Genomic DNA, 12019 nt, shown 5'->3' with positions numbered 1-12019 from the left:
TTATCTGAAGTTTCTTGTGGCGGATATGATAATTTTAACACTTTTAACTGAAACAGTTTGAATAAAATAAAAAACTACTGTGTTTACACAAAACTTATTCTTGCTAGATGCTGATTGAATGTGAAAAAATGTACTGTTTAGAGTGCAAAAATTTTATAATTTTCAATATTATATTGGAAGTAATCATTATTTTAATTAAAGGTTATCTCTCAATTAGCAATCATTATAAATAAGTATTTGCAATCTACTGAATTTCTATTACAGTATAAAACCTCATATATTTAACATACACAACTGTTCAAAAGTTTGGGTCAGTAAGATTTAGCCAGTAAGGTTTATTTTATTTATTTATTTATTTTAAAGAAATTAATGCAAAGATGCATTAAATTGATCAAAGGTGATAGTAAAATAGTTATAATGTTACAAAAGATATATATTTGATATATGATGTTCTTTTGAACTTTCTCACTTTCATCAAAGAATCCTGAGAAAATCAAAACCATATCACAGTTTCCAGGAAAATATTAAACAGCACAACGTTTATCAATGTTTTCAACATTGATAATACCAAATCAGCATGTTAGAATGATTAATTTTTTTTAAATATATTAAAATAGAAAACAGTTATTTCAGATTATAATAATATTTCACAAAATAATCAATCCAAACTTTTGAACAGTAACAAGTACACACACACATACATACATACATATATATATATATATGCTCAATTTGATTAGCTCAGCATGAAAAGAGCTTTCCTGGAGCATTTCAGTCCTTGGTAGGGCAACTGAAGCAAACAATCAACCAACTATGGGTGGCAAGGCACTGTCAAAAGATCTCCGGGATAAAGTTGTGGACGGGCACAAGTCAGGAGATGGATACAAAAAAAGGCTTTATCAATGCCTAGAAGCACAATGAAGTCTATTATTAAGAAGTGGAAGGTATTTGGTACAACACAGACCCTCCCTGGATCAGAACGTCACTCCAAACTGGATGAAAGAGTCAGGAGTAAACTGGTCAGAGAGGCTACCAAGAGACCTACAGGAACTCTGAAGCAGTTGCAGGAATTTATGACAAAGAGTGGTCATTAGGAAAAATGGATGGGGCGAAATCCCATCAAATTCTCAATGAAAAGCTGCTGCCCTCTGCCAGGAAGTTGTCAATGGGAAGAAGATTTTCCTTCCAACATGACAATGACCCAAAGCACACAGCAAAACTGGCCACACAGTGGTTGAAGGAGAAACAAATGAATGTCCTTGCATGGCCTAGTCAGAGGCCAGACTTAAACCCCATTGAAAATCTGTGGAATGACTTGAAGACTGCAGTCCACAAACGGACAACATCAAATTTAACTGAACTTGAGCAGTTCTGCAAAGAAGAGTGGGCAAATATTGCAAAGTCTAGATGTGCAAAGTTAGTAGCGACAGAGACATATCCCAACAGACTAAAGGCTGTAAATAAAGCAAAAGGTGGTTCAACAAAATACTGACACAATAGGGTGATCCTTTTTCCAATTCAGTGATTCAGGTTTTTTTATTTATTTTCTGACATGTTGGTGTTAGTGTTATATGTTTCACTTGGATGTTATAAGTTGCACTGAGTAAATACAGCTGGATACAACAAAAACTGTGTCTGCAAAGCAACAAAATACGATTATTTTAACGGGGGTGATTATTTTCTATACCCACTGTAGTCACGGCTTTTGTACCCTTTTTTTCTGAGAGTATACAGCAATTGTTGAGCTCATGGTGTGAATCTAATTTCTCTTCCAGGTGGATTATTACTAATAACCTCTGTGACATAAATGTGAATTTTTATCTAAAACTGCTCTGCTTGACATGCCCACCTTAGTTTAGAAATACAAAGGCTGCCCTTCTAAGGCTTGTGGTGAAGAGATGTGGTGTTCATCAGAATAATCACAATGAAAAGTTTTTCGCCAGCACATGCAATCAGCCCCAACCGGTCCTCCTGGGCTCTGGAAATAAAGGCTCACAGCTTGCTTGTGTATGTGTGTGTGAGCAAGAAGCTGGCAAGGTCAACGTCATCAACTATTCAACTGCCACCTCTTCATACTGACTCATAAAAGTGCATAGTTTCCTAAAGAATAGAGGGAGAGAGAGAGTGGGGCATGGAATGAGAGGAAAAGTGAAGATAAGCAAATGGGAAAAATAGAAGTTTGGTCTGATTCATTTTGTGTGTCCTTTGTGAAGATGATGGACAGTGGGAAGGAGCGGCTGGATTGATGTTGAAGGTTGGCTTCATTCTAATAAGATGCACATGTGTTCTGCAATTAGTCCTCATCACTGTTTTTATAGTTTGTCCTCCATTCTGACATCTGCTCATTTTTTCGTAGCGCTGAGTGACACACAGTGGCTTTTAGCAGGAGGCTCTTCACATTACAGGCTATAGCAGAACCCCTGCATTCAGTGTTCATTCAGTACAGCAGCAGGTGAGATTAAGCCTAACTTCTGTGTATGAATCTCTCCTGAGTTCATTTGATATGGACATATTAATTATTCACAAAATATTGGTAGTAAATTCATAACCATAAAGTTAAAACAATTTTGTTTAAATAACTGTTTATTTATTTATTTATTTTTTTGCTGAATTGCTAGCAATACGCCACTTTCTTTCTTTCTTTCAAGGCCAGTGAAAAGTGGGCGATCACTGTTGTGCTTTGTTAAATCTCTTGAAATTCTGCATTCAAACACTGCTAGTATTTTTGCTTATTTAGTCACGTTGTCTAAAAGCATCTGCTAAATAAATAAATATAATGTACATTTTCAGAATTCGTAAAGCTTCACAGAATTCGACCTTTTTCCTTGAATGTTTGTTTATGAAATATTTGAGCAAATTTGATAATGCTTCCAGCTACAAAGAGAGTTGTGTGTAATTATGCAACTGCGGAAAATAATGTAAAGTGAATCTAATAAAACAGGAGCATGCTAAAAGCATGCATCTATTCTAGCTACTATGCTGTTTTCTGATTAGAACATAATTGCTGTGTTTGGCTATATTTATGGTTTTATATTAGCATGAAAATGTCCTACAAAAATAAATTTCTCTCCTTGCAGCTGCTAGACATTAGAATGTTCTGGAGATTTAGGATGAAATTAGACATATCCTCTGTGATATAGCATCTGTCAGGATAAATTACTGCCTCAGAGAGTGAGCTCTCTCAGGTGAGATATTGATGAGCTCAGGATAGGCTAATTAGCCGCACGCATGGCTAAATTGGTTATTTCTCATTTGCGGGATGTTTTAGTATTGACTGCTTGAAATTGACCTCCTACAGACTTAATAAGAGTTTCTTTTTGTTGCAACTTGAAATAAGTTGATGATCGATGGTGTAAGTGGCCTGGAATTTTGTAATGCTTGTCACAGTAGAGTAAGGATCCTTGAATCTGTTCGGAGCGGCATACTACCTTTTATTTAAATGAAGTATTATGCAGTAAGTGTACTACTATGTTCTGTTATTATTATATATTCTACACCACTGCTCAAAAGTATGTGATCAGTAAGATTTTTTAATAATTAGTTACTATTTGTAGTTAATAATTCGTTTTAATAAAGTCTCACCTACAGTAATATTGTGAACTATTATTAAAATGTATTACTCACCCTCAAGTTGTTCCAAACCTGAATGAGTCTCTGTCTTCTGGTGAAGAAAATATTTAGAAGAATGTGGGTAACAAAACAGTTCACAGTAGCCATTGACTTTCATAGTATTTTTTTTTCTCTCCATACTGTGGAAGTCAATGGCTACCATTAACTGTTTGGTTGATTTTGGGTGAACTTTATGTAATGTAATCTCTTTAATGTTTAAAAAAAAAAAATTTAATCTCACTGACCCCAAACTTTTTAAATGGTGTATGTACATTAAATTACATGCTGTGAAAATACTGTATCCCACAATGCAATGTGTTTGATCTTTTCTGTGTGGCTAATCACCATGGTGACATTAGAAAATTAGAGCTGTCTGTGCAGGTCTTGAGATGTTTGCTTACAAACTGATGAAACCTTGTGTTGTGTTGATATAGTTAGTCAACTGTAGGATTGTATGAATTTTGTCTTTGGGATCTGGAGGAAGAGACGCAGTAATTAGCATGTTTGAAAGTCTAATTAGGTGCATTGTTTCTTGTCCAAAACATGAAAATGAGGGGCTTTTCTTACCAGTCATAAAGGATATTGCTGTGTAGTCACATGACTGTTATGCCCACAGAATATGGCTGGTTGATATCTGCTAGTTTAGAACAGACCTTCCACACAAATATACGAAAATACAGTATCTGCTTCACTTTTTATCCTTCAGATCTTTCAACATACTGTAGCCGCCATCAAACTGCATATCAGAGTTATGCATATGCTGGAGAACAAAAGGTCTTGACCGAACAAACATTTTGATTGTCTCTTCCACTGTCATTATCCATTCCTAAACAAAAATTAAAATGCTAATGTCTCCATCCTCTTCTTCTCCATCGTTTCTATTTGTTTATTAAATTACTGTCTGAGGCAAATATGATGTTTCTGCAAGAATGGCTTTGACAAATCTCTAATGGCTGCAGTGATAACAATAACAGGGACGTGCTACAGTACGTGGAACCAAAGATATTAATCTTGGCATGTTTTTAATAGTCTGTAAAAGTTAGCCTTGTTACTGTATGTAGGCTGTTTAATTTTAGCCGACTAAGAAATTCTGTTTGTTGTAGCATTTTTATCTATTTAAATGCAATCTCTCAGATGTAATCTAAAGGGTTGTGCAGTACAGAGGAGTTGTTTTATATGAATTGCATCTAGTAAATCATATTGCATAAGTCCTCCCTCTGAGTCTTGGCGAAGCTGTGAAGGAGTTTGGTAAAATGCTGTTAGTCCGCCATTGTAATGTGAGACCGCATGCTTTAAAGCATGTCAAATTCTGTTTTTTTCCTCCGGTGTTCAGCTCTACATTTGTGTGGGTCTCTGAGTCTGTGTGAGACGTTGTCAAAACCTGTCTCAGGCTAGCTCAAGCACAGAATTGACAATGTTCTATGAATCTTTTACCCCTCTGAAAAAGTAGTAATAGAAAAGCATTATTTCTTGTGCATTACTGCAGTCACTTTCAAGCAGGGGTCTCGAAGTATGCACCATACAACTGCTAAAGCAATAGTTCACCCAAAAATGAAAATTAGTTGAAAATGTACTCACCCTCAGGACATCCGTATGTCTTCATCGTAACAGATTTGGAGAAATGTAGCATTACATCACTTGCTCACTAATGGATCCGCAGTGAATGGGTGCCGTCAGAATGTTAAAGCTGATAAAAACATCACAATAATCCACGACTTCAGTCCATCAAATAACATCATGTGAAGTGAAAAGCTGTGTTTGTAAGAAACAAATCAATCATTAAGGCATTTTAACTTTAATCTGTTGCTTCTGAATGAAATAGCAGAACTGTTTTGGACTGTTTTCACTTGTAAATTAATATGTCTCGTACTCGTATTTTAGCCGGAAGCAACAGTTTGTAGTTAAAAATGTCTTAATGATGGATTTGTTTCATACAAATATGCAGCTTTTCGCTTCACAAGACGTTAATTGATGAACTGAGTTGTGTTGTGGATTATTGTGATGTTTTTATCAGCTTTTTGAACTGTCTTTCTGACGGCACCCATTCACTGCAGAGGATCTATTGGTGAGCATGGGATGTAATGCTAAATTTCTCCAATTCTATTCCGATTAACAAACTCATCTACATCTTGGATGGCCTGAGGGTGAGTACATTGTCATTAAATTTTCATTTTTGGGTGAACTATTCCTTTAATAGTTTGTCTTCAAATATAGTTCACAAATGTTGCAATAGAGATGGCTTTACCTATTTGCTATGCCAAACATTGTGCTTATGTGTTTGTCCTGTGCAGGTGTGTTGTGGAACCTGTCCTCGTGTGATGCTCTGAAGATGCCTATAATCCAGGACGCTCTAGCCGTCTTGACCAACACCGTGATTATACCCCATTCCACCTGGGACGTGTCCCCACATCAGGAGGACCGCAAGCTTCAAATGCACACATCTCAAGTACTTCGCAATGCCACCGGCTGCCTGAGGTCAGTATGTGGGTTATTTTCTTATATGATGGAAAAACGTTCGTTTACTGGGATAGTTCACCATAAAATGTTAATTCCTGTCATCATTTGCACACCCTAATTTCATTCCAAACCTGTATGACTTCTTTACAACATAAAATAAGATATTTTACATAGTGTTTCAACTGTTTTTCTCCATATAATGAAAATAAATGGGCATCACCGAGTCAAAGACAGTCATATGGGTTTGGAACAACATGACTGCAGATTGTTGGTATGTGTGGATTGTTCAAAGATCCATTTGTGCATAAATTTCCACATTGAAATGAATGTGTAGTTCTACATAAGACCGACTTATTGTTGGAATTACACAGAAACTGTGTAATGAAGAGTGTACACTCTTGTTCAAAAAGGGTTTTTTTGACAGAAATTAATACTTTTATTGAGTAAGAACACATTAAAATAATCAAAAGTGACAGTGAAGACATTTATGTTATAAAAAAATATATATTTCAAATAAATGCTGTTCTTTTGAGCTTTCTGTTCATCAAATAATTGATAAAGATAAATGAAAAAATGTATCCACAAAAATATTAAGCAGCACACAGGAATAAATTAAATTTTAAAATATATTCAATTATAAAACAGTCATTTTAAATTGTAATAATATTTCAATGTATTACTCTTTGTAATGTATTTTTATCAAATAAATGCAGCCTTGGTGAACATAAAAGACTTCTTTCAAAAGCATTAAGAACCTTACCAACCTAAAACTTTTGAACAACAGCATATATTGGCATGTTCATCGAAGTGGCGGCTCTTGACCTCAAAGAAATTAATGCTGAATAAAAAAGATAGACTACTTTGCAAATTTCATTCACATATACCTGTGAAACTATAACCCAGATTGCATTTACAAAACAATTCACATACGGTACCTGTTTGGAACGCAGATGCAGTCACAACCCCAATGATTGTAAATGGGCTGTAAAAGGCAGATCTCTCATTAAGAACAGATTGTGGTCTGAACAGTGTGGTTGTTTCTATGGCAGCTAGCCACGTGATGTAGATAAGAGAGTTTCATATCTGGACCACTAAGAACAATGGTTCCTTTGATGAACTGACAAAAAAAAGCCCCAAGAGTTTGGGATTTTTACACCTCCTTCCTAATCCATACGGAATGAGGAAGAAGCCTGCCAAGCCATTTCCCCCAGCCACGTCTGTTCCGTTCATTCGTAACTCTAGATTGCCCGCAGGTAAAACTGAACCATAACCTGTATGGCTTTGTCATCTTGAGTAAAGGTTTACCATATCGTTCCTGTCTCTTCTGCGTGAAGGAAGAGAACACAAAGCATTCGATTCATGATTTATGCAATAATGCATAATGATGTCTATGTGGAGTGCAAATCTAGCTTGTTGTGATTTATACATAGCTTCTTGTTGTCAAGAGTTGTTTGAAAAATAACTGAGAAAGTGTTGATTCTCTTGGGTTGAGTTTCAGTCTCACGTAAGGTTTTATTCTTGTATCCATAGCAACAGCGCAGTATTAAACTACATTAAAGTCAGTGCTGTGAGAGGAACACGCTGCTTTTGTTTGCTCTCCCAGTTTCCTTTTAAGATTTCCTAAACGAATGAAACTTTTATAAGCCATACGTGGAGAACTTTTGCAGTTTCACTAAACTTAGCTGTTATCAATTATATTTTTACCTTCTGTAAGACATTTTTGAATTTACATGAAGAGATGTACATGTACTGTATGCAAATAAACACTGATATGCAAATACAAAATACAAATACAGTCGTTTTATCCTCTGATTTTAGTTTTTCTCTAAATGACAAGTCTGCTTCTGATTCCAGCAGTGAATTAGCCCTCAGAGTGAATGGCAGTGTCTTGTGTTTCAACAAATCATCTTCTGTAGGAGCGCTGTAAAGAGGCAATTACCATCCTCCGCATATGAGTCTGTCAGATACGCATTATGCAGACCATGTGATTGTGGACCACACATATCCTCTACTACATTTTCATTCATTTGCAGAGCTAGTTGCTTATGATAGTTTAGTAAAAATGTGCTGTGATTATTTAATCTGACGGATGAGTTTGGAAATCGAATATGGATTTTCCGAGTAATCTTTCCACAGTTCTTTCAGTGATAATTCCACAATCTTTCAACAATCTTTCCAGTTCTTTTTAGTGAATCATAAACATGCAGCGAGACAAGTATAGTGTGATTCAGAAGCAAATGACTCTTATGAACAGGTTATTTTAGTGAATCAAAAATGCATAGCGAGTCCAGGAAATGGACAAATGGCTCTTAGAAGTTTACGGTGAGACCAGAAAAGTGTGATTTATGAGCAAATGACTTGTATGAACAGGTTATGTTTAGTGAATAAGAAACATACAGCAAGACCAGTGTAGTGTGATTCACAAGCAAATGATTCTTATAAACACTTTCTGAGTGAAAAACATACAGCAAGGCCAGTGTATTTGATTTACAAGCAAATGACTCTTATGAACGGGTTCATTTTAGTGAATCAAAAACATACAGTGAGACCAGTGTAGTGTGATTCAAGAACAAATGACTCATATGATGTGGTTCTTTTTAGAGAATGAAAAGCATACAGAGCAACCTATGTAGTCTGAACACAATCCCAAACAAATGGACACATGGCTCCTGAGAGTTGGTTCTTTTTAATGAATCAAAACATGCAGTCAGTAATGTGAGTCATGAGCAAATGGCTCTTATGAACAGTTCTTTTCAATGAATAATAAATAAACAGCAGTACCAGTGTAGTTTGATTCACAACAAATTACTCTGATGAACATATTCCTCTTATTGAATCAAAAACATGCAGCGAGCCTGATGTAGTGTGAATTATGAGCAAATGACTCGTATGTGGTTCTGTTCAGTGAATCAAAAACATTTGTATGTTGACCAAATCTTGAACAAATGTCCTGCAAGATCTAGTTATTTTTAGTGAATCAAAACATACATGTGTTATGTGATCTACAAGCAAATGACTCTCATGTACAGGTTATTTTTATTGAATCAAAAACATAAGAATGATCAGTGTAGTTCTGTTCACAAACAACTGACTCATATGAACAAAAACAAAGCAGTACCAGTGTAGTTTGATTCACAACAAATTACTCTGATGAACATATTCCTCTTATTGAATCAAAAACATGCAGCGAGCCTGATGTAGTGTGAATTATGAGCAAATGACTCGTATGTGGTTCTGTTCAGTGAATCAAAAACATTTGTATGTTGACCAAATCTTGAACAAATGTCCTGCAAGATCTAGTTCTTTTTAGTGAATCAAAACATACATGTGTTATGTGATCTACAAGCAAATGACTCATGTACAGGTTATTTTTATTGAATCAAAAACATAAGAATGATCAGTGTAGTTCTGTTCACAAACAACTGACTCATATGAACAAAAACAAGAGTCATTCCCCAAATGAATGACTCTTATGAGCCGGTTCCTTTAACAACTCGTTCAGAAATATGAGTGACCAGCTTGAATCAGTCATGCACTGCCCAGTACAATTTACAACTAAAGCAGTAAGATGTTTTATAAGATGTGAAATATGCAGCATGCTTTGCTTCAAATGTTTCAGGTGCCCCGAAAATATTTAATGGTAATTTGACTGAGACATTTACATTATATTCTCGCTGTCTCTTCTGGGTATCATTTTGAAGACAGTCGAGTTGTCAATTTCTCCCAATTTCTGACAATTAAATACTTCAATTCAAATTGATGATGTTCGTCAGGGTGGGATTTTTTTTCTCTCCCTTGAGGGCGGGAACACTTGAGCAAGCCATTGAAAAGCAGTGAAGCAGTGTTTTTGGAATTGAGCCTCGTCCCAATGGGACTTATACACATTGCTGCTGTAAATCACTTCCACAAGCAGAAATCAAATTTCTGAAACCTCCGGGTCTCCATGGGCACAAAAATCTATCTAATAGAAAGAGATTTTCTCAGCCACAAAACACAATCCCTCATGACATCCCAAAAAGCCATCACAACATTGGATTTTCCTTCTCGCTTTCTCTGTCAGACTTCAGTGAATGGATGAATCAGCCATTTACACAGTTGAACAGCTCCGTACTCTGTTTAGGTTCAGCAGCTCACCAGCTGTCAGTAGGATCTTAATCGAACCTGAACGGCTGCCCGCTCTTACGAATCTTTTCCTTTCATAATTGTGTCAGAGCTTCCCTCCAACCCTCTAATGTTGATTGAGGGATTGTTTCTGAGGCGAAATGCACTTATCCTGTAGTGAGATCAAAGAGTAAACATGATAACTTGAGTTTAGACTGACTAATGCTCAATTTTTCTCCCAAGAAACTGCATCAAAGACCTGTTATGAGTTTGTTTTTTGTGCTCTGTGCGGAATGTCGCTGAAAATTACAAAAGCACCGCTGACTCGCAACCCTTTGCCTTGAATGTTTATTCATACATGATCAACAGTTCATAGCACATTTATACTTGTTAAATAAACAAAATCTGTGCCTTTTGAGAGATCTACTGATCACAGAAACTTAAGCCACATTTCAATGGATGAGATGCAGATGGTGTTTCTAGCTAATTTGCTGACTTTCAGATTGTTTGTTTATTTTGTTTTAGTTAGAGCTTTTGGCTTTTGATGAAAATGTCCTCTTCATTTTGTTATTGTTTTGTCACGCCATATTCATTCATTTTAGTCAATTTTACTTTGACTAAAATGGCATCTGATTTTTAGTCAACCAAAAATATTTTAGTTGATGGAAAAACTGCAAAACTATACCAAATGTTTGAATATTTCAAATATTAAATTAACATGTGAAAAACTGCCCTTGTGAAAACCTGATCTTCTGAAATAGTGACATTATTATATACAATGTTGTGATTTCTTTAGTTTTTTGCTACTGCTTTAGTTTGTTCACATGATTTTCACATTCTAACTAGCACGTGACTTCAAGTTCATTTTGTGCAAATGTAACTTGTAATATTACATTTATATTGTGTATACACTACTGTTCAAAAGTTTGGCATCAGTAAGATTTTGTATTTAAAGAAATTCATATTTTTATTAAACAAGGATACATTAATTTGATCAAAACTGACAGCAAAGACTGTTGTAAAGACAAAATGTTTTTGAACTTTAAATTCATCAAAGAATCTTGCAAAGAAAACCATGGTTTCCATTATCATTTTTAAGCACCACAACTGTTTTCAACATTGATTATATAAAAAAATATTTTAAGCACCAAATCAGCATATTAGAATGATTCTGAAGGATCATGTGACACTGAAGACTGAAGTAATGGCTGCTGAAAATTCGTCTTTACCATCACAGAAATAAATTACATTTTAAAATATATTCAGATATAAAACAATTATTTTGAAGTGTAATAACATTTCACAGTATTACTGTTTTTACTGTCTCTTTGATCAAATAAATGCAGCCTTGGTAAGTATCAGAGGCATTCAATTAAAAATAAAAAACGTACCAAATTCGGTATTTAGCTTCAGCAGGATACTATCTGACATTATTTACTATAATTGGATTATTTGAAATGGTTTTTCATAAACATAAGCATTGTTAATATTGTGCAGTGTTATATTATTTATATATATATATATATATATTTGACATATTTTCAGTTTGTTTAAAAGTCATTTAATTATGGTCATTATGCACATTTTTATTATCTTTTATGGCCGAAACCAAAAAAAACACTGTGTACAGACATTGCTGAGATAAACACCGTTTAATAGGCTTTATAAGACACTGAAGCAGCTCTCTTCTCACAGCGGGTGATTGTGTTCAGTATTTGAGTAGCTGTGGAGGTCCGTGTTGGACTGCAGGAGGGGGAAATTGTGCTGTTGGTGCTCCAGATGTTCTGGTGCTTCTAGCTCACCTTGCCATTTGGCTTCTGTAACCGTGGTAACCACCCTACCTCTAGTGTCA

General features: G+C 35.3%; 1 protein-coding gene across 3 annotated transcripts in view; it reads left to right on the top strand.

Annotated features, from left to right (window-relative positions):
* LOC107584984 (catenin delta-2-like) overlaps positions 1-12019 on the top strand; it is a 92625-nt gene that overhangs the window by 11821 nt on the left and 68785 nt on the right. For 2 of the 3 annotated variants that reach the window (XM_016271787.1, XM_016271786.1), the window contains one exon: positions 5901-6084. In XM_016271787.1, the coding sequence (XP_016127273.1) occupies positions 5901-6084 (184 nt within the window). Of the gene's footprint in view, positions 1-2341; positions 2453-5900; positions 6085-12019 lie in introns of those variants that run through there. The other variant, XM_016271788.1, reaches the window with a different exon arrangement.

The sequence above is a fragment of the Sinocyclocheilus grahami genome, unplaced genomic scaffold, assembly GCF_001515645.1.
Source record: "Sinocyclocheilus grahami isolate Dianchi unplaced genomic scaffold, SAMN03320097.WGS_v1.1 scaffold65.1, whole genome shotgun sequence".
NCBI lineage: Eukaryota > Metazoa > Chordata > Actinopteri > Cypriniformes > Cyprinidae > Sinocyclocheilus > Sinocyclocheilus grahami.
The sequence above is the reverse complement of the archived record's forward strand: the minus strand, read 5'-3'. Positions and strand labels throughout refer to the sequence as shown.